Source organism: Phalacrocorax carbo, chromosome 2 (assembly GCF_963921805.1).
Source record: "Phalacrocorax carbo chromosome 2, bPhaCar2.1, whole genome shotgun sequence".
NCBI classification, from domain to species: domain Eukaryota; kingdom Metazoa; phylum Chordata; class Aves; order Suliformes; family Phalacrocoracidae; genus Phalacrocorax; species Phalacrocorax carbo.
In genome coordinates, this window is record NC_087514.1 from 95,028,578 (window position 1) to 95,051,976 (window position 23,399).

The 23,399-nt window shown below is 43.3% G+C and overlaps 1 protein-coding gene across 11 annotated transcripts in view; it reads left to right on the forward strand.

The window, feature by feature from the left end:
- RREB1 (ras responsive element binding protein 1) overlaps window positions 1–23,399 on the forward strand; it is a 126,034-nt gene that overhangs the window by 63,554 nt on the left and 39,081 nt on the right. For all 11 annotated transcript variants that reach the window (XM_064443562.1, XM_064443561.1, XM_064443556.1 and 8 more), the window contains 4 exons: window positions 131–220; window positions 1,603–1,766; window positions 20,436–20,580; window positions 21,753–21,892. In XM_064443562.1, coding sequence (XP_064299632.1) covers window positions 131–220; window positions 1,603–1,766; window positions 20,436–20,580; window positions 21,753–21,892 — 539 coding nt within the window. The remainder of the gene's footprint in view (window positions 1–130; window positions 221–1,602; window positions 1,767–20,435; window positions 20,581–21,752; window positions 21,893–23,399) is intronic.

The following is a 23,399-nucleotide window of genomic DNA, read 5'->3' on the forward strand; positions in this document are numbered from 1 at the left end:
AAGTTGTTCTGTTAGCAGTGGCCTTTTGTACTTAGGATGGATTGTGTTTTTTCCATCCCCAGTAGTAACAACTTTTGAGTTCTTCTATATTGATATTCCTTCTGATTATTTTGTTTTGTTTTGTTCACAGGAAACAAAAGAAGAGAAGTCTTCCTATACCTGTCCTCTGTGTGAAAAGATTTGCACTACACAGCACCAGCTAACTATGCACATTCGTCAGGTATGTGGAGTACTACCTCTTGATTTTTTACTTCTAAGAGTGTCTGGTTTGCCAGCGTTCATTTTGCAATGGTGAAAAATATTTCCATGTGCAAACCAGAAATGCTTCATTATAACTTTATTCAATTGTTTTGCTTTTATTTTAGCCTTCCCCCTGTATTCTTCTTTAAAAAAAAATGTGAACCCAACCCTGAGGTGGGTAATCTTCCTCCCTTCCTTCCCCAACACTCCCCTTCTGCAGTGGCTCTAACAAGGACATATGTCCTGTTCTGCATAGCTTAAGGTGTCCCAAGGATCTAGAAAAACACTTCCATCATGAGGCATAAGTCCTGTTTTCTTATCCTGTTTGAGTACAGATCCCTTTACTTGTCATGCAAATTAATGAGCAGGAAGACATAATTTTTAAATCTTCTCAGTATAGAACCACCTACCAGTCCTTCACAGAGTATAGCAATTTTAGGAGGCAGAATTAAAAATACACTTTTTAAAATAGATGATGCACTTCTTTGTCAGCTACAGGCCTCTTCTTGCTTCTCTTGAAATATATGCATACTTTATAAGGAAGTTTGGCCTTTTCTGTGTCAGAAGGTTCTGCTTTGGATGCTAGGGTTGTGGTTCACCACTGTGAGTCCACTAGATACTTATTACTTCAGTTTTCCCTCCTGTATTCTAACCGTTACCTTTTTTTTCCTTACTCTCCTGGATTTTTGGGTGGTTTTTTTTTTGGTTGGTGGTTTTTGGGTTTTTTTGGTATGTGAAGAAATCTCCAAGTTTCTGAATGTGAGAGAGCAAGAGTGGTACATATAGCACAGTAGCTAATGGCTATATTTTGACCCTGTAATGCATTCTTACCACCATAGAAGTCAGCATGTAAATTCAGAAGCTGTTTACTTCTGTTTTCTTACTACGCAGTCAGTTTCAAATTAATATCTTTAATGAGTATTTGTTTTTAAGTGTCTTTCTTCTGCCATGAAGTTCGTAATTACATCCTCCTTCTGTTTCCCCCTTACCACTCACCCAACCTCAAACCACTGCACAGCTTAAAGTATCTCAAGGTACCCTTTGTCTGATGGGTTGTTGCTGGATACCTTTCTATTCCCTTCTGCTGCACACCTAGCAGAAATGCTGCATGTGGCAGTCATTGCAGGCTGTATGAAACAGCTACTTGTGCTGGTGGATTAAGGAGATAAAAATGAAGGGTGGGGGTGGAGTTGAGGGGGGAGGGTGGGGAGGAGAGGTATATACAGGGCACACCTTAATGTAAGGTGTTGTGCCGAGTGGCTCTTTAAAGCTGCTTTTAAGATGTTTAAAGTTCTCACTAATATTTTACTGGCACTTCAGAAGGGACATTCAATGAAAAAAAAAAATCGTTGCTTTCTCTAGCATAACACTGACACTGGAGGGACAGACCATTCCTGCAGCATCTGTGGAAAGTCTCTGAGCTCAGCGAGCTCCCTTGATCGCCACATGCTGGTGCACTCAGGTGAAAGGCCTTACAAATGTTCAGTATGTGGACAGTCCTTCACCACCAATGGAAACATGCACAGGTGAGTGCTGATCGTGACCCAGGAGTTTGGAAAAGATTACAGGATAGGGGGCTGTTTTGTTTCCTTGGAAGGACTTGCAAGTTGACTAAGGACACTTACTTGGGCAGAAAATGTGGACCATCTGTGATCTACAAGTATGGCATGACACACATACACACTACAACTACTAGGATGCTTAAGTTGTGGGAGGAAGTCAGAATTGAGAAAGATCTGCTAGCTCTATTCACATACTATCAAGAGTTGTTATGGATATCCAGAGTATTTTTTTTGTTTTGTTTCGTGTTTTTTTTTTTTAGTATCATTATTGTTATTGTTACTGTTATTGTTATCATCTTGACAAATGGGATGGATTTTTGGAGCTTCTAGTTTTGTAGCTTCAGAGTTGTGGATGCAAGATTAGAACATCTGTGGTGGTGTTGTATGTTATATAGTTAGGTATCCAAGTGCTGTCATGAAGATGCCTCTTCAGAATAATTGATCTTGTTTTTAAATACACACATCAGTACTTGCTTGTGCTGCAGACAACTTACTGCTCTATAGATCCAGAAAATTCTCTGTAACTCAAGTTGCTGAACGTATTTCATGTAGTTTCCTTCTTAGGGATGTAGCAATATGTACAGTTGTTAACTGGGGAAACAAAATGTTAAATCACATGGATGTTCCTTCCCCTCTCTCATCCCCCGATTCAGTATTCATTTATTTGCATGGGTGGGACACCTCAGAGCTGATTAAGACGTCGTGAGTGAATTCCCACATAGCTTCAGTCCCCATATCAAAGAGTCTACAACCTACAAAGAAACTGCAGGGCAGGTGGGGGAAAGGAATATAGCTTGTAAGCAAAGTGACAAGAGTGATGGTTACAGACTGGTTTTGTGTGGGAGGGAAGAGATCTTGTTTCCTTGATTATTACCAGTCATTTTCCAAGCAGTGTGCTATAGGTGGAATGAAAAGGGTGATTTCGGTGACAATAGGAAAGATAACATAATGCCACACAAAGGAAGCAACAGCTGCTTCCAGCTTTACCTCTTCTGCATCATATTGTCCAGGTTAAACGGTTACGTGAAAACAGAGGAGAAATGGGAGGGAATGCAGTTTTGTAATTCCGTATTTATTTAACTTATACTTGGTTGGAACTGGGGAGAGTTGGAGACAGACGTAAGATGAGAAGGGAAAGACACAAAGACGTTCAGAGGAGATACTGGCCTTGGGCATGGAATAAATCACACGTCTGACTCATCTGACCAGAGGTGTTGCAAGCCACATGTTTGCCAGACTGGGTCATTACTCTGTCTGCCATGAGGAAGGCAGGGCAGCTGCTGAGTTGCAGCTGATGCCACTGTCAGCATCCAAGGGTGAATTCCAGTGCTGCGATTCTGGGGTGGTCAGACACTTGTGTTCAGGCCCTAGGCCTGGGCTGCCTGCGGAAGGACTGCTTGTGGGATTTGTTTGGCTTTCTGCTCGCTAGGCATCTCCTCGTCCTCTCCCAGAAGCTTCCCTGAAGCTTCCCCTGAGACTTGACTCCAGGCCTATCAGATGTTGATGTAGTCACTTTGGTTATGCAGGTTTCCCTGTATAGCAACTCTTACCATGCTTTAGTAGCAAATTTGCCAGAATTGCCAGGCTCAGTGACTTGCCTGAAAGAAGTCGGTACAGATCAGAACCTTCTGCTGAGAGGATTGTTTGGTTTTAAATTTTTCTCTTAAGGAGGAGTTGCTTGAAGTTACCAGGAGGGAGTGCTGTGTTTGCTGACTGCAATAAGAAGGGCCCAAGTTCATGCAAGGGAAAATCTTCCTGTTAAAAGTTCGTTCCATCTGATAGGTTCCTGTCTGGTCTGTAACTCCTTCTGTAAGCCTGCACCACAGCAGCTCGCTGGGACACTGCAGAAACCTGTTACTGAGCTTGGTGGCACTGCAACAAGTGACCCCAGACCTGGCACAGGCAGGGTCCTTAGCATACTGAAACAGGCTAGTTTTGCTAAAGGAGGGTTGTGGTTGGCAGGACTGTGCCACCAGTTTTTTGCAGTGAGTAACTTTTTCTTGCTGCTGTAGTAGACTGTAATAGTGAATCCTGTTGCTGAAGTGGAAAGCATCAATGTGCAAGTAGGCAGATGAGGATAAATGCAAAGTGAAATTAAATTTGTTATCTGGTGCTATGACACCCTCACAGGAAGATGTTCATTTTGCCCACTGGGTACCTCCTTCTGAAACAGGTATTTCTAGTCTAAGACGGTGTGAAGTAAATTCTTTCATAGGCATCTCAAACTTAGCTGTAGCATCAGGTCCACTGGCATGCCAGTGCTGTGGCTGAATGCCTCTCATATCACATTCAAAACTGCTTCTGCCTCAGGATCCCGGAGCAAGGACCTGCTTGCCAGGTCCTGACTTGTGTGCAGCTCCCACAGGCCTTGCTTGTGGTGGTGCCACGTCTGTCTTCTGCACCAGCTGGATGATAATACAAGTCCATCTTTCTGTGCTTTTGTGCACAGTTCCTTTATTTTTAGCTCTTTTTGTGCTACGATATCTTAAGTAGCGACAGATACATGTCCAAAACAGTGAATAAGATTTCTAATGTGCCCCAGTAGCCAGCACGGTGGTATCCCTAGAGCATCGCACGGAGTGTGGGGTCGGAGAGAGAAGTTGTAGGCTTAGCAGAAAGTTGTGAATGTGCTGCTAAAGAATCAACACAGCTTGTGAAGGTCCTGCAGGAGCCTTCCCAAGTATTACTTCATTTACATCAAATCAGCTTGGTGTACGAGAGAGGAGTGAGGGATAAGTTAGTCTGCCAGTATCTGAACAGGGGCAAAAAGCGCATAGGCATATGCTACGTACATCCTGTCTTCTCTTTCTCCCCCTTTGCCTCGTTCTGGCTCTTATTTAGCTGTCTATACTATTTTTTAAATCCAGACTTTTAAAAGACCTTTTAGGGGAAAAAAAAGCAACAAAATGGTTTTGTCAAGGGAAATATTGTGCCATAGGAGGGCTTATTACTGTTCCGTCAGAGGATGAAATTTCTGATCCATTTTTCCACCTCGTAGCAGCCAGGTCATTAGACATTCAGCTGAGCAGAGGAGGGAAGGGGTTTTCGTTGCTTTTTTGGGTTAGAAAATATCAGTGTTGTTACACTCCCAAGTGCCCATCTTTTCCATAGAAAGTAATTTTTCTTTTCCCTAAGTTTATTAAGTGAAGGGAGGAAAAGACCCTCCAGAACTCTTATTTGCTCTTCTTTTGCATGTGAGCCAAACGTTTTTGCAATAGCCAGACTTTTTGTGGAGTGGGAACACTCTTTCCTGCCCATCTCTTCTCTGGATACGTCTAGTTATGTTGGGGTGTTGTGTGTACTCTTTACCTGTTAAATTGATGCTGCCCTTCCTGACTTCCACAATACATGCAACACTTCATTTGTAAATGAGTCATAGTCTCTCCCATAAAGTCCAGTTTCTTTTTGTTGTGCTCCTTGGCTCCTTGCCAACAAGTCAAGTTGAATGGGCACAGCAGACAGGGTGGAGGGAGAAGGTTCTCTTGTGCGGTACCATTCAGAAAAAGAGCTTAAAACCAACTTCCTTTTCAGACCAGGGTGACTCTTGGCCAGGATTTTCGGCAGGGAACCATGAGCCCAGGCATCTCAGAAAACTGTCTTACAGCTGCCAGACTGCTCAGGAGTGGCCTGAGCTTTCTGTGGGGACAGTTGCTGTTGGAGAGAGCAAAGGTCTCTGGAGAGTGCTCAATGTCCAGTGCAAAAAGCTCATCTTCTCATTCTTCCGACTGTCTGGGGAGGGTTGTTGCAGTATGGTGTGATAACTGGGAGATCCATCAGTGTCTGGTATCAGGAACTGGAACTGCTCTGGAGGAGGAGAGCTGGAGACAATGCTGAGTTTTTTACAGAGATTTCTTTTTGACCAGTACTGGAAAGAGCAAGTCTTCCTGGAAATATCAAGTCTTCTAGCATCAGGGACTGACTGGAGAGCTTGAGGGGTTGTTTTCTTGGGGCCTTTAGGAATTTGGAGGAAGGAGTTAGATCACAGTAATTTTGATTCAAAATTCCTTTAACTGGAACGGTGCTGCAAGGATCAGTACGTAAGAAAATCTGCGGTTTAGGATATGCGAATCCTTGCACTTTTACGCTAGAGACACGGACACTATGTCACTGTGACTACAGTCACAGTAAATGGAATTTTAATGTTCTCAGATCTCTAGCAGGAGCATAAACTACATGGAAGGAGGGGGTGTGTGTATAAAGAGTTTTCTGTAGCTCTGAAAGAGCTGGGGTTTTCCGAAGTAGTGTCTCCAATCCATAAGTCGCAATTACTAAAGGCTTTCCAAAGGTCATTCATCTGTACTGTCATGGTAGCTCTCAATGGAGTTTATCTATGAATAGTGCCAACTCTGAGGAACCCTTTTGGGTCTAGACTCTGCCACCAAATAGGACGTTGCAATCCTTATTCCATCTCCGCTGCTGCATCTCCCCAAAATGCAGACAGAGGAGTTAGGCTGCTGCGGTGAGTTTTAGTGGTGGTTTGTAAGCTTTAGCAAGGGACCCTGAGGTAGAGAAAAGACTTTGCTTGACTTACGGTGTTGCATTCCAGTGGAACATGCATCAGGCTTCAGGGGGAAGGGCGATGCCTCCACTTGCTCCAAAAGCATTTCCTTTGGAGGTAGGAGACTTTGCCAACGGCTCCTTTTCCATATCTGTGACTGAGGATGGTCTGTGCTTATCACTTTAAAATCACATTTTCCTCCCTGCCAAAGACATGCTCTCCATGCAACTTGAAAATGTTAATAGGATATAAATGCCAGAAGGCAGGTGAGAAATGACCTTCCTGCCAGTTTCCAGTGGGTAGCTATTAAAGGCTCTGTGGCAAGTCTGAAAAGGCTAAAGGGATAATATATGTATTTCAGCCACAGCTTTCCCAGTTTGGTAAACGAAGCTGCACTGTCGATGGCTGATGTTCACCAGGCTGTCCATGTAAGTGTGGTAATGCAAACTAACTGAAACGTTTCATAGGAAACCAAAACGTCACGGGTATCTACCTTCCTTCACTCCATCCGCTCCTTAGTCCAAACCTAGCAAAATTCTTCATAATGTTTTTTAATTTACATCCTACTTATGTACTTGTAGGCTGTTTATGCACCATCTCAGGAACAGGTCTCAAAGTTTGGGGATTTTTAAATATTTTTTTTTGGCACATGCGAAACACCACATGCAATAACCACATGCAGAAGTCTTTGAAACTCAAATTGGAAGATCTGGATCGCAGAAGCTATGCTTTGAAGCATGCTTACAAAGGGTCCCGTCAAAGAAGGTATTTCTTCTTTTAATTAAGAAGGCATATTCATTCTTAGTCTTATTTTCAGTGCTAGATAGTTTTCCCAAACTTCTCTTTTTAATGCGCTGTGGAGACAGATGTTTTTGTTATCAGGGTATGGTACTATTCTGATGTTCAAATTAAGTCTTTTTTAAACAATACTTTATGTGTGTGTATATGTTGCTGAATGAGTTTTTTTGAGAAAGATAGAAAACACACGTGCTGGAGGGTAACCTGTCAATTTTTATGATTTAGCCGGCTATCTTTGCTGGCAAATGAAGGGCATACGCTTGGTGAAGATTGTAACGTACTGGTTGGATCCTCATAAAGGCACAGGGGTTGAGATGCATACACTTTAATGATTTCCCTGCTCTCTTTAATGTGGATCTGTGTTTCTTGGGCAGGCAGGCGTACAGGCTGCCTGTGACTTTGCAAATATCCAATAGGCAGCATGTCCTCAAGATCTGGCTGAATCCATCCTCTCCCTGCATTCCACCTGTGAATTGCTCCTGTGTTATTTATGGCATTGGCCCACTTCCAGTACGTTGTGTGTGCTTTGTAGGGTGCAGTGCAATAACAATGACCAGCTTCTAAGTACAAATAGGATCTCTGCAGTCTAGCACGTGCAGTCTGGCATTTGGTTAAGATGGGAGTTTTTGGAGGCAGAGCATAACCAAATGTGATGATGAACTTTTTTTATTTCCAGAAGAGGAGGGGAGCTGCCTTATTACAACTGGGTTTGGTTTCTGGTGGTTTGCAAAGATGACCAAGTGGAAATTTGGTGTTAAACACTGGGTAGCTTTGAAAAACTGAACATGTAAGATCTTGACACTAAAAACAAATAGCCAAGGAACTCATCACTCAGAAAATGATTGACACTTCATGCATGTGAAAAGGCTACCTCTTACCATTTTGCAGAATAGAAATGTCTCTTTGGTCATTTTATTTCAGCTTTTATTTCAGTGCAGCAATTGGTAGGTTGTGCTCTTAAATGTGAAGAAGCAGGGTGTATTACAGGCTTTCAAATCCATTCCTTATACGTGGGGGATGATTTAATCGCTGTCAGCATGCTAGTGAAAGATAAGCTTCAGCAAATGCAAGTGCCCTAATTCTTGAGCAGGGATAATGAACACAAAGGACTAATTTCTACTTCTAGTAATTGATAACTGTAGTTGTAGGGGACAAGTGAGATGTGATAACTGTTTTGGTTTTCTTTGCAATTAAAAAATGTTTCTTACATTTTTGCTAATAGATTTTCTGAATAAGGATGGGAAAACAGCTGGAGAGAAGGTTGGTTTTTTGGTCTTTCTCCTGTCAGTTGATATATCCAGAGTAAATGTTTGGTATTCTGCTAGGATCCCCATGTTTTGAAGAAAGAAGGAAAGAAAGAAAGAAAGAAACAAACAAACAAACAAAAGGTCAGGCTTTTTCAACAACAGTGTAGCAGTAAGAGTCTGTTTCTCTCTGTTTTTGATGAGGATTAAAGACTACCATATTTTTAATGGTCCCAGGCAGAAACCTTTGTCTGTCTCACTGTTACTGAGTAGATTGGTCATCTTTTGTAAAGACTTTATATAAACTTTTATTTAATTCACATGACACTTAATAGAGTGCTCAAAAAAACCCCTCTGTGGATATCATGAGCAGTAAGAGACACTGAAGGAGCCTTTGTGCCACAGTACCTTTGTGAGCTGTAAAAGCCAAAAGGAGATGCCATGATTTCAGATGTTACTGCTTGTAGCCTTGGACAGTATCCCCCTTCAGTTATCATTAAAGAACAGCAAAGGAAGTTAACACAAAAACACGAATGCTGAGATCTGATTAGAATCAAGCGAAGCAAGGAAGTGCAGAGTTAAGATTTATACGCTGACCTTAATTAGCTCCATTGTTCTTGAGAACCGAAGCGTACACAATGAGGAACGTTATACTTCCATCTCCAGAGCTCTTCAGTATGTAAATATAAGAAAGACTTCAGTGTGCTTTTCAGTCCTAGATTTTGTTTGTGTTGCCTTTAAGTAATAGCTAAGTCTGATCTTGTGCTTTGTAAGGTTGTGGATTTTTATGTTTTGGTTTTCTGCAGGCAAAAAAAGGGGACACGCTGTGCTCCATATGTTTAAGTTCCTGGTGCAACTTGTGCCGAGGGGAAGGTGGTCTGATGCAGCAGAGTAATACCACCCTCCTCACAGGCAATAACATAAATCTCCGTATAACAGAGCGTATTGAGCGTAGCTTAGTGCTGCTTTGTTACCCATGTCACAGTTCAAATGAGCGCAAGCCACTTGACAGATTAGACTCTAGTTGCAGAGCACATGGCAGCATGAGACCTTGATCTTTCCGCATAAGTACCCTTTCAGGAACATCACCTCCTCTGAAGGTTTAGTATTCTCAGGGATGTTACCTCCCCTTCTCACCTTGAAGAGGTACAAAATAAATACAAGCCTTAACTTAGCAAGCACTAGAAAATCCAGGCAATCTTTGCAGGGAGTTGAGGTGCTTTTATTCCTTTGCCATAAGCCTGACATTAAGGTGATTCTTGCAGAGATGTTAGCTCCCAAGGTTAACAAGTAACGTGTTGTTTTGCTGGCATTTCAGTTGGTGGTTTGTCTTCTAGATTGTACTTTGGTTCGGTGATTCTGTGTAGAAAATGCTGGTGGTGAGAAAGTTTGCTGGGAGAGTTTGTATGTTAAGGTAATCTTTGCTCAGCCTGTTGTGCATGCACGTCAGAAATACTTGTATCGCTTCTCTAATGAATGTGTTCACTCTGTTCCTCCTGTTGCCTGAAAAGACTCCTGGGCCAAGTACTGATGAGAATGAGGAAAAAGTCTATCTCAAACTGCATTTGTGGTTGCTGTCATTCCACCTTTAATGTATGTTTTCCAGCTTTATGTTTTCTCCCCCCCAGTATCTAACCTGCTCAACCTGTTCTAGTTCAGCATGTTGGAACCAGCAAACTGCAGAACATACCCCCTCTCAGGGTCAGCAGGTTTTTTCCTCTTTCTTTTCTCCCCTCTTTTAAAAATAGGCTATTTGTTAACCGTAGATTGTCAGCATTTGGGGAAACTTCTTTAGCTGAAAAAAAAACCCCGAAAACAAAAAACAAAAAAAACATGAGGGGAACCTTGGCATTTGGACTTAGCCAGGGCCTTTCACTCAGGTTTTTGAGCCATGATGCTCACCTGCATGATGCACACAGCTTAGGCAAAGAGGCAGTCTATAAAGTAGTAGTGCCATTACACAACTGGTAGATAGCACACAATATGCAAATACTGCTTTCTGTTTCTTGAGGGCACCTATAGATATGCTGAGTACTTCAGGCTGCTTTCTTAGCTGAAGGTTGCTGAACACTCTCAGCCATGTTTTTGGTAAATCCTTGGAGTCAGCTCTCCAGTCCTTCATGTGGAAACAGGAGGTGTACAACTTCTGGGCAGCTCATTTGTGACATCAAGCCACCTCAATGTGTCATCTTTTTTGACAGTTTCAAACTGAGGGTAAAGAGAGTACAGCAATATGTACTGCTTATGGACTGCACCAAAATTCATTCACTTGAGGGCAAAAGGTCCCAGACTCCTGTAAAGTAGCACAAGTCATGCAGGGACTTCTCTTTCCAGCTACTGTGTTTGACTGAACAGACATGTAACAAGACGTGAAATCTTTCCCTAGTGCTTCTCTGCTCGGTGGGGGAATGCTGTGAGATCAATGCTTGTGAGGAAGGAGGACCACATGTTCAGGAACAGGAGAGGAAATGGGCTGAGCACGTGGAGCCTCTTCTGCTAGGATGCTGTCCTTAGCGCTGGGAAAAGTTTGCACAACTTGAGTGTGTGCAGTGATAACCCCTCACTTCCTTGCCCCTCGAGTTACTTGGTGACTGCTGATATCGGGGTGATGCGGGGAAACGACGACACCCTGCTTAAACAGAGATGTGCTACTCTTATCTAGTGCCGCTTCCTTGCTTGCATGCGTGTGTGTGTGTGCCAGGGGGAGGTATTCTACTCCATCTGTGCAGCATCCCCAGCATTGCTGTGGCCATCTATTTTTTCCTCCATGAGCTGTGTGACGCAGCAAGTTGTGCTGTGTGCCATCAGGATTGCTCAACAGTGGAGTGTGAGAAGGAAGCAACTGCATGAGGGCTTTGCCTGGTTCTGGGAAGTAGCTGGGGCTTGTGTTTGCTTGGTTGGTGAAGGGGTGCAGTTTTGCAGGGGGAGGCAGGACATACCTAGGACTTCTTCAACCATCTTTGCCCTTAAGGATAAAATTTTTTCCCTTTCTGACATCCTTTTTCTAATTTCCTCTCTCTCTCTCCACCCCCTCTCCCTTTTTTTCCTGATGCTAAAATTTAAAACTGCTTTAATTGCCTAATAACACTTGTTTTCTTTAAACATGAAGTTTCCTGAAAAATCAGCAATGAAGTCATTGGCTAAGGTTATATACCATGATAACTACAGGATGTGCCTGGAAACCACAAATTTCCAAAAAGATGAAAGAAAACAGCAGTTCAGAATGTCCCAGGCCAGGTTTTAGGCACACTTTAAAAAATCTTATTCCTGCTTAATTTTACTGTTGTTAATAAACTTTTGCCTCCAAGCTTAAGGAAGGTACAGCGGCCTCAGAAGGATCTTTTTTAATACTGTACCTTATGAAAGAGTTTCATATGGCTTGGAAATCTCCTTGCAGTATTTGGCATTGTTAGTTTAGGTCTGCTCTGAATTCAGTGCAAACTGTGGGCAGATAGTTTGGTGAAGTTATACTGGGAATCTCACGCTGCATTTCCCCCACTCTTTCGCCCTCCCTTATGCAAGGGTTGATGCGAACTGCAAATGAATGCTTTCTTTTGCTGTCCTTTGGGAAGCTTTGCTTTGGAAGCATGGTTTGAATCACTTCCCTGTCACAGCATCATCAGGCAAATATTTGTCTCCCTTTTTCCCTTTGAGGTGTTCTGACAGCGCTGCTGGTAAGGAACAGGAGTAACTTTGAGCCAAGCTGGGAATGCAGTTGTATCAATCTCAGCCTGTTTGAACTTGCTGATTCTGCGTAGCAAGTAGTTGCTTAAATGTGAATACAGCGTAATTATTCAGAAATGGTACCCCCCCTTTTTGGATTTGTAGATTGGTATCTTTCCTCTCACTCATGCTTACAACTTGCCTTTATTCACAGCAAAGCAAAATTTTACTCTAGGATAAAAATACAAAATGCTTTGTGTGCATGTGTGTGTATCATATATCCTTAGGTATCATGTATTGGCAGCTGCATGGCACTGGTTAACTTTGCAGACTGTCCTGGTAGCACTGAAAAGGGATTTCTAATCTGTCATTTGAATGTAATCACAGGTGGCTTTTGCAGCCTTAGCGCACCCAGCTAGTCTTGGTGGATCTAAATAATAATGCTCATGTCATCCTAATGATGCTGTCTGCTGCCCCACTGTAAGGCTATTTTTGCTTTGCTGGGAGAACCTCATTGCACAGGGAGATAGACAGCACAGCAGCCCGCACTGAACTTGGGGGGATGCTTACGGCACATCTGTGTGGCACCTTGGGCTGCAGCAGTTCCCGGGGGGACACCAAGAGGGCTGCTACACCTGCACCTGCATGCCACCACATACTGCTATGTGGGGAGGCTCGCCAGGGCTGTGTTAGCCCTGATAGACAGAGCTAATAAGTGCCGGGGCCTCTGTGAGGATAATGGGACGTGCCGCTGCGCCAGCAAGACTGCAGCGCCTGGGTGCTGTGGGAAGGACTAGCTGGGGGATCTCTTGCTGTGCCTGGTTGCAGACATGTGGCTAAAATGAGTCAGTGCTTCCCAATCTGATCCTTCTTGGGACCCATTTGCCCCACCCTGCTCTTTCACTGTGTGCATTGCAATGGCCTTCTTACTAGCGTAGCCATGGAGACTTCTTGCTCTTCAGCTTCGTTTTGTTTATCCGATGCTAGTGTTCAACACTGGTTACCACTAGAATATTTGGTGGTACTTGAAATTTGTTTTGAGATTGCTCTGCAGTTGTAAGAGGGCATTTCCCAAATGGTTGGGCTTTTGGTATTTGAATGTATCTTGACTTGCTGTGAAGTGTGCATGCATGTCTGAGGGCTTTTTGGGTCATTTTTGGGTTTTTTTGAGGATACAAATAGCAAACAAGTCAAGAAGAGAAGACAAACAGAAACTTGTCCAAGTACAGATTGTGTCTGATTTGCAAAATTACCTGCATCTTTCTGGTTCCTGTGATTACAACTGGCAAGGGCTGAGTGGATTGCTCTCTTACGTGGGTGATGTTGGTAATTAGCACTGGAAATACATTGTCAATACAGATTCTCTACATGTTTTAACAAACAAACAACTGACTAAACTCTTTAACCCAAAGGTATACTGTTACTGTACTTTTGACTTAAGTTCCAGTCATATTCACGAGATTCTTGAGGGGGTTAGCAGCAGTATATGAACTAATTGCTCCTAAAAATGCTGCTGCTTCATTTTGTGTTTGTTTAGGATGTAATACCTGTGCATGTCGAATGGCAGAAGCTTTGAAGAGTTCCCTGTGTTTTCCTACATTTCTAGACAATTTGGGCTGAAGTACTGTTTGTTACACAGAATGAAACAAAAACAGTGACAAAGATGATGTGACCCAGAAGTCTCTCAGAAGTGTTATCAGTGTAATTTTGAAGACTGACTTCTCTTACTCTCTGAGCCTTTTTTCATTCTATGGGGCCTGAAGAACGTCATGGTCCAAATTTCAACCTGTCTTCGATGCATCCTGCACTCTTACTGGTTCTGATATGGTGGCACAAAGTTAGTCAAGGGAGCCTTTTTTTTTTTTTTTTAACCAGATGTTTGGTCATGTTCTGAGTGATAGACGTGCTTTTTCTTTCCTGTAAATTATTGAAAACTTATTTTTTCATTCTTTGGAGAGAATTACCTTTATTTGAAGATAGCAATGTAAGTGAAAGGTCTCAAGGAAGAAAGGCGTAGAAGATGTAAAGCAATTATACCAGTTAAATTGTATTTAGGGTGCCTGACCAGCTCAGTCCTTCCCAGGCTAGCTAGGTGAACTTGAGTAACTCTTCACCCTAGAGATGAGGGGGAAAAAAAAAAGTGTATTTTAAATAAGGTGAAGGATGGAAAGCACTCATTTTTATTCCTAGTTTCTGGATGGTTGGATGAAGCTCCCCATGTCTTTAGACAAGTGTCAGATGTATGAGGATCATTCCCTTGTTTTTGATATCAAACTGCTCAGAAATCACGAGGGAGATGAGGAACAGGCATGTGCAATATAGTAGAGTATAGGGTACATCTAGTGGTAAAGTGGAGAAACTTAGAATAATATGTGGGATACAAAGCCAGAACCTGAACCTGATACTGTCAGATGATCTCCCTGGACTGATAATGCCCGGATACATTGGCCTCCCCACTGCGTTTCCACAGGCGTGGAGACATGAGGGAGGAGGAGGGTGTTTATACATGCACTGGATCCTGTGCTCAAGAATTAATCTTGATTTAGATGCTGGGACTTTCCCAACCAGGCCTCAGTGAAATTGCTTGCTGCTCCCCCTCTGGACATGCTGCTCCTTCTAATCAGACCTACCTGGCATAAACCTCTCTTGACTGAAAGCCAGCAATGCTTGTGCTGCCATAGTTATAAGGGAGAGGCTTAACCCTGGACCCTGCCCAGAGGCTGCAGATACTCCCTTTTGTTCCACACCTTCCTTTTGCCCGGGTCTCCAAGCCAGGCAGCCCCTTTCTCTTAGGGATGTAGAGCACATCAGCAGCTGTGGAAACCCAGGGTGCAGCTACAGTGTGGTTTCTCTCCCCATAGTTAGAGGTGAGGGATTCCCACGCATGCTGAGGGATGCTTCCTTTCCAAGAGCCAAAGTGGCGCTGATCGGGTTATCTGCATGCAAAGCAGGAGCTCCTGGTTTTGTTCATAATTCAGTGGGACCCGGAGCTGGTAGCAGCTGCGTCTTGCAGTTGCCTCTTTCAGGATGCTTTCACTCCTCGTTCTAGCCTTGAGCCAGCCAGTCAAAACCTGCCCACGTTCTGGTTTTGGCATTGAAGCTGTAGGCCGCCCTGTTTCAAGACCTCCCAAAAGCTTATACGATCAACATGCAAATCCCCTTGGCATTAAGAAAATACAGCAGCCCTTTTTGGAGATGCGACAGAGACTGGGATGTGACCAGCAGGAGCTGCATGTCGCTTCAGTGTAGGACACATGCTCTTTTTTTTCCCCCCTCCTATGAGTCACCTCCCTTAGGCACTGATCCAACACCATCCACAGGGAGAAAAAGGAGTAAGGCACTTGAGTTCTGCATTTGTTTATTATTACAAAAGTCTCTTCTTCAATGTAAAGTAGCAAAGTATTCACTTGCTACTGTTCTGGTGGAATAGTCACCCTTCTGAAATCATGCTCTGCATTACAGTGTACTTTTTCTGCCTGTTTGTTTCAAAGAAGAAAAAAGGAAAGAGGCTGGGGGAATTGTGCAGTATCATCTTAGTCATCCTGTTCACGTGACCGTTGGAGGGGAGAAGAAAGTTGTGGCAGAAGAGGGGAAGTGGAAGGTGATTCTCAGAGGGAGGATGGAATGAAAGGCAGTCAAGCACTTGAAAAATGTGATTTTGTCGGAAGGGCTGACTGGCACACAGTCGTAGCACAGTTGGATCCTCTTGGCTCACCTGTGAAATTCCTTGTGCGGGGTGCGGAGTGGGGGAAGAGATTATGAGGAGAGCTTTTTCATGTACAGCTGTGCTGCAAAAAGCATAGTGTGCAGCAAGTTACCTGCGTTTTTTGCGTATGAGTTCTTGAATGTTAAGAGTTTAATTCAGAGGTGTATCAGACCTTGTTTGGAAAAGACTTAATTTTCTCTTTCCATTTCAGGATTATTCTTTGCAAATTCTTCTGGCTTTCTGTCTCGTCTCATTTTAAACAGAGTTCCACCACTTTCTCTGAGAGGTTAATCAAGGCTAGCTAGCACTTAGTGCAAGGGCGTCCTCCCTAATATTAAGCTCAAATTTTCATCTCCTTCCTTTCATCCTGGGTATCGTGGTTGCATTTTAGTGTTCCACGCTCAGTACTGTCCAAGTGTATGTGTGCTGGGGGGACTACTAACCACCACATGAAGTGCAGGTTTCAGGGCTCTGTACCTTCCTGAGCTTGCCTGCTGGTCTTAGGTCGCTCTGTAGGATGGCTCAGAGCCACAATTCATTGATTTAAATTAGAAAAAGAAGCCAAGATTCATCCGCTGTGGCTCTGGCTCTCTTCTGAGCTGCAGTAGTGGTCACTTCAGAGTTGCTGGCACATGTTACTGTAACTTGCATCTGTGGCTGAATATGAGCATTTCTGTGCATGTCCTTATTTTGCCCTTTTTTTTTTTTTTGGCACTACATTCTCACTTAAAGTGTTGAGTGTTTATTTTTTGGAACTGATGAATTTGTCATATCATTTTCCTTTATCATTGTAAGATGCTGAAAGCCAGGCTGACTTAGGAGCCTGGCTTTCGTATTCAGAGTATGCCAGTGTTGTCAGGCCAAAATATGTTGTTATAGTCACAATGGGAAAATAACTTCTAAGCACAGCTTTGTTCCTGTTCTCCTTGTATCTTGGCAGGCTAAACAGTGAGGTTGAGCATTTTCAGTGTTACATGTAAGATCTAATCAAGGCAAATGCTTCTAAAGGAGGATAAGGCAACACAAATACCTGCCCCTCTGCCCCCCCCCCCCCCCCCCCCGGCTTAATTATAGTTAGGAAACTTTTTAAGTAAAAGTAGTCTTGGTGGGGGGAGTGTTTAACTTTAAAAGAAAGGATGTGAGTGTGGATGTGACTTGACATCTGCTGCAGTTCAACCCAACTTGGGTGATAAATGTTTTCTCGAGGCAGAATGACATCCATGTTGTAAAGTAAAAGAGAGATGAAGATTGTGTCTATCCTTTGTACTGCTCGGCTTTATCTTCCCGCTTATCTTGGGCTGTAGCTCTAGTAATCTTTTTCTTCTCCACCCTTGTCTTGATGTAGTGAAACTTGCTTAACCTGCCAAATGAACAAACCTGCTGGCTGTGATGTGGACAGGTTGTGACTCTCCTTGAGAACTCTGGAACCTGCTGCTTTGGTTTCAGATTTTCCTTTTTACCTTAATGATCACATGCAGAGAGCTATCACAGCGGCTGTGATATATGACCTACACAGTAGAAGTCAAAGGTGCAGTCAGGGTGTCTTCCTGTTTATAGCTCAATATCTCGGGCTGCTTCCTTTCAAATATGCAAAACTACAACATGAAGGGATTACCACATTCCTTGCTGTGGGTACGGATTCTGCTCTCGCTTTTAGGGCATGGCAAAAGCATGCAGGTTGCAGGAAGGAGAAGTGCAAGCTGGGGGCAGCGGATGACTTTGATACCAGATGCAGCAAAGCCCTGTCACTGTGGTGCTGCACCCACGTTAGCAAGCCCTGCCTTCCTAGCATACATTATATTGCAAACATGACTGGACTACTTCAGGGACTTACAGGAACTAGTGTGTTTGCATGCATTAGGTCATGCTAGGCAGAGGTGCCAGGTTGGACTGGAACTAACCTGGAGGTCTCAACAGTTTCTCCTGTTGGCACACTGTGGATATGCCAGCACACCCTTCTCAAGTAGGAGCAGCTTCATCGAAACAGGCAGGGTTCAACAGGTGGACAAATGGCAGGAGGAAAGAACTCAGCCCTGAGGAAGCTGTTTTGCATGGGTAGCTATTGAACAGGAGTTATGCATACTTGTTACTGGCAGAAAGACTTCAGAAAATAATAGGAACAAAAAGTCCCACGCTTCATGCATAGCAGTTTTTTTTGTTGTTTGTTTATTTTCTCGGTGAATGTAATTTAGCTTGACTGTTTTTGCTCTCTAGCTCTCTGAAAAGTAACTGGCCCAGTAATATTAGCTATGCGTCAGCCAAGCTGCCAGAAGGTTAAGCATGCAGGCCATGCGTGTGTGTCTGGGGTGGGGGGGACAGACAGACACATGCAGAAGCCTCTGTCTCACTTTTAAGAGCTCACTGAAACAGGAAAGCAGTCTTTACCAAAGAAGAAAAAAAATGAAAAAAGACGAGCAAACCACCTTCCAGGTCTTGCTTTTGCCTGTGCAATTGAATACTGTGTTTTGTTGTTCCCAGATGCTTTTTGAGTTTTATCTTCAACCATTGAGGACAGAAACCCTTTGAACAAATAACTGGTTTCTTCTCCCTTATTCTTGCATGAATACAGGCAACTGCTCTTCGCACTGTTGATTTATCACCTGTAGGAAGGTCTGAGATGGACTTAGCTAGCACAAGAAGTTACATCAGTGCCATAGGGGGGACAGGGCTGGAAAGACCGAAAAAAGAATAAAGGCAACCAGGCAGTATAATACCTGTAGATGCCTTCCCTACAGATTTTGTGAGACCAGGTAGCACTGGATTCATGCAGATAAATCAGTTAGCTTTGGTGCCTATGGTGGCGGGGCTGTCCAGAGGGCTGAGGCAGGGGAGTACACTGCACTGTGGAGGCTGTGTCAGCGCTCCGACTTCTCCCAGGGTCCTGTTGGACCTGGAGAGAGCCAAACCCTCGGAGCTGCAGCATTCCTTCTGCTCCCAGTCAGGCAATCTGCAGGGAAAGAGGTCAGACAAATTCAGCAACATTTCCCTGACGCTGTGCCCAACATGCTGAGCGCATCTGCACACAGATGCTCTCTCCTTGAACCTCCCACAGTGTGACTGACAGGTGTCACCAGTGTTCGTCCACCATTTGTGTCACCAGTTAGGGTTACTGGAGGGTTGGGGAAGCCATGTTTTTCCTCATGTGGACCTGAACCTCCAAGCAGCCGCAGCCTTGCTGAGTGGCTGAAAGCAGGCAGTAGCTGAACAGCCATTTTAATCTTGCATCGGTTTGGTTCTGGTACATGTGGTGCTTTTGGCTTGAGGCTGTTGCTGCATAACACCCTCAGAAGCCTGGCTGTAGTTTGAGATGGTAATTTAGATGCCTTTTCTTCTTTTAAAAGGTTCAGAGATTGTGAAAGGAAACGTTAAAAAAAGCGTTTTGTACGGAGACAGTCTTCCCAGCTGCTCCACTGGAGTCTGCCTGTGGGTCAGTCGGTCCACTGTGTTATCTTGAAGCATCATGCCCCTGGCATCTAAAACTAAAACAGATTTTATGTCATAACAGCCAAGCAGTTATGAGGACATACAAGACTCGTCTCGGTTACAACATTCTCTCGTGTTTGAACATGATAGTGTGCAGTCAAGTTAAATGGCACGGTCCTGAGCCGAATTGGGGGTGTGACTTCTGAAGGATGTGCCCAAATGCCATTAACATTGTCTCCCTTGTGCCACTTTGAAGTCAGTCATACCGACAAAGAGCAGCTCTCTCCTGCACTCCCATTTCTACCTATTAGAAGTAAAAATGTCCATTGCATGTAGGAGCCTAAGTCTGATTTTTTTCAAAATCACTATAAATTTGAAGTGAGGCTAAAGGCCCTACAGTTTGGGGTTTTTAAAAGAAAGTTTACAATTTGAGCTTTTAGTACTCAGAAAAAAAAGCATGGGAGCAAGACCCTGGAACTAGATGACAGTCTTCCTCAGGTTGCAGATATGGAAAACCAAGAGTCAAGTGGGTCAGATACACACATATTCATGAGATTGCTTCCTGAACCATTTTGTCCCTCTCCACTTTCCAGTGTCTTTGTGACAAGAAATATTGGTTTTCCTGGGGAAGTGAGTTTGTGAACATGCTTTGGCAATACGGAGTTTGCAAGCCAAACCTGCTGCAGCTTAACACTGTGACCAGATATATCTTGACTTCAAAGTTGCAGTTGAAATTCAGTATTGGGGTGCACCAGTGTGTTAAGGATGAGAAGGAAACAAATGTGTTTAAGAAGCGTTGCTCTGACATTGGCATATACCGATCCATCTGGGGTACTCTCTGAAACTGTAAAAGGGAAGCCAGCTGAAGATGGCATGCTTTTTTTGCACTGAGAGAAATGAGTGCTAAGCCGCAGGCTTTTACTTATTAGACCGCCACAAGACTGGGAGGCCGTGCCTGTAGATTACCATGTAGATTACCATTAGGCAGAAGCAGGGCCTGTTGGATGATGGGGGACGGGCACAATGCTCATGGGGCCAGGCAGTAGCAGGGCAAATGCTGTGCTGTGGGTTGGGGCATGGGCGAGAGCTGCCGGGCTCCCTGCCATGGCCCCACATAGTCCCAGACACTGCGAAGGGCCCGTTCATGACCCAGCTGTCTTTCAGAAGCGCAGTCTGGTTTATGGGATCTTTGCTGATATCCTTCAAAGGCGAATGTTAGAAGTGGTGTTGGCATTAAAATTTATGCAGACTTTCCACCCCGATTTGCCTGCTGACAGTGTCTTCTTCCTCCTCCTGCTCAGGCACATGAAGATTCATGAGAAGGATCCGAACAGCGCAGCAAGCACAACTCCCCCGTCGCCACTGAAACGCAGGCGATTATCTTCGAAACGGAAGTTTAGTCATGATGCTGAGATGGACAGAGAGGAGAGGACACCTGCAAAAAAGGTTTTTTACGGGGCACGAAGCAAAAGACTCTGCTGGCTGTCTCCTAAATTCTCAGCTGTTGTGTTCATGCAGTCAGCAGAGAAATATTAAAATTTGGTCTTGTTACAGCCCTGTATATATTCTAAGGCGCAATGCTTTTCCTGTGCAGCCGACACTGTCGTCTGAGATTAAAAATGAGTTTCTAATTTCAGAGAATGAAATAATTTAGGTTTTTTAGTTCTTTATTGTTTAAAGTTTTGGGTTTGATTATGATTTATATTAGATAATTGTTGTTGGATGACAAGAGGATGAACTATTCTTTTGCTACCGCAGCTTTTCCCCTAGGTTTTTTTTTGTCTCCCATTTACTTCATAGCAGTCTTGCAGGACAATATTTGAACTTTTGAAAAAACAGTGTTTACTTCAAAAGCAGCAGCAGCTTAAGTCTGTTTTGGTCTTGATCTGGAGAAAAAAAAAAAATCTGTGGTACATTTCCCTTTCACAGTAGCGTAAGCCTCCCTTATTGAAGTTGCAAGAGCAACCAGAAGATATTTATTTGAAGGCTAGACATTTCCGTTAGGGTTTTGTTTATGAAATATTTTAGTGCGTTTCAGCCATTTATACAAAATGTATAAATGGTGGCTGCCAAACTTAACTTGACCCTTTCCACTTACTATCTCTGAATGGCAAGCTAGTAGTAGTTCATTTAGCTCAGTATCCCTTGTTGCTGTGCATGCTTTTTCTCCCTGTAATCAGAAGAGGGCTACAGAAAACATGTAGAAGTTCATTGCTTTTCCCTGGACTGCTTGAGTTAGAAGTTGGCAGTATCTCTGGCATAAATAATTAAGGCTGACAGCCCACCTGGCTTTCTGAAGGGGGAAGTATGCTAGTTCAGTGGTATATAAACATAAGGGTTTGTAAGTTGTTCAAATCACAGTTTCTCATTAGAACCAATGTATCCGTGACTTATCACTTTATCTTCTACTGAGCCTCCTTTTCCATCGTGCATGTTCTCACACATGCACAGAGGCTCTGTTCCTCACTCTCTCTGTTGCTGAAATGAGTCATTTCTGGTCGCCCACAGTAAAGTTACAGATGAAGCCCGCTGCTTCGTTTTTAACAGGAGGACTTCAGATGTTTGTTTTGTTGCTTAAAATTTGGTCTAGTGAGGTTTTTTTCCCCTTCTCTCTGAAGGTTGTCGAGGATGGTCACTCTGCTGAAGGGGATAAGAAGGCTGAGGAGGAAGTTTACCATTGTCCAGTGTGTTTCAAAGATTTTTTTTGCAAGTATGGGCTGGAGTCGCACATGGAGACACATCCAGATAATTCACTGAGGTAAGAAATAGTCCCAAAAGTGTTTCTGGTCACCAGATGGCCTGAGGGAGGCTGCTGGGGAGGGGCAGGAGCCATTCAGCCCCCTGCACTGTTTACTGCTCCCCTTTATGATTTTGAACAGGTTTTTAAATGTTTCTGCCTCATCTTATGTCACCAGGGTGCTGTAGGGCTTAATGTTATTATTTTTTGCAAGTACAGGAAATCTTGCCAGTTAATAGCTGGGAATGTTTTTAGAAGAAATTAAAGCACTTCTTCCTCCCCTCCAAACCCATCACTGTTACAAAAAACTGTATAATGCCAACATTGCAAAATTTTAATAAGTTACACTAAAGATGCTTAAAACATGAAGCAAAACTTGACAAAAGTATTCAGATACCAACCTATGAGATTATTCTGCCTGGGGAGAAGGTGGTGGCTGGATATAAAGGTTTTGTTGTCTGTCATGGGAGTGAGTGATGATAGATGAGTTTCTGGTTCCAGGCTTTCAGTAAAATGTGTTATGCTTTTCTGCCTGTTAAGATTAGGAAAAGATTTGGATTTTGGCTTACATGAGCTTCTCTTAACAAGGAAAAATCAGTTATTAATTATTTGGGAAGGTGCTTGGGTGTTGTGTTCTGGTTCAAGTAATTGCTCCTGGGACTCCTGATACTTTATTTCCTGTTTTTTTACCATAGGAAAATGTAGAGCCAGATACATGAAGATATGAAAGAGATATTCCAAGTCTAGTTTAAATGTGTAGAAAAGCTACTGTTTTAGAATGAGAGATTGTCCATTTGCAGAAGCTTGTCAGTGTTTTAAGCATATTTTGGGACATTGGGCTCTAATCTTTTCAGAAGGGTGCAGAATTCAGCATCTTAAAGTGTCAGCACTCTCTCCTGAATAAAGTTTCTTAATAGAATGGCATGGAGCCAAGCCACCCCATTCTGTTAAATGGGATTAATTCTATTAAATTTTCCAAATTTTTTTTAATTATAAAACCTTGGTAAATACGTGTAAAACCATTTTTAAAGGCATTGTAAGTGCTGTAATTATTGGGGAAAGGAGTTGGAAAGCTCTTTCTTAAACTTGGTCCAGTAAATAGCAGTTAATTAAATGGAGTTGGCTGTTTCTGAAGTAAATGAAGTAAATTTTCATTATAGAGCAAAACTGAAACAGCTATTCTCTGCTAAGAGCTCTGCAACCCTCACAAAAGGGAGTCTGAGATAATTTTGTCATATACTTCATGCTTTAGAGAAAGAGGCTGCCATATTAGGCTTACCTGAAGCTTCTAGGAAGATACCACCTCTTTGCAAAGTTATTGGCCATGGACCTGAGTGGACAGGCGGATTCTCTTGCTTTAAGTGATGGATAAAAGACAGCAGAATAGATATCTTTCTACCTTGGCAGCTTTGCAGTCTGCTACGGCAAGGCAGAAAGACACACTGGCTGTAAAAAGATGCTGGTCATCTTCATGCAACTCTCTTTCTAGGATTAGGAAGCCTGCTTTTGGATAATATTCTCCTGAAAT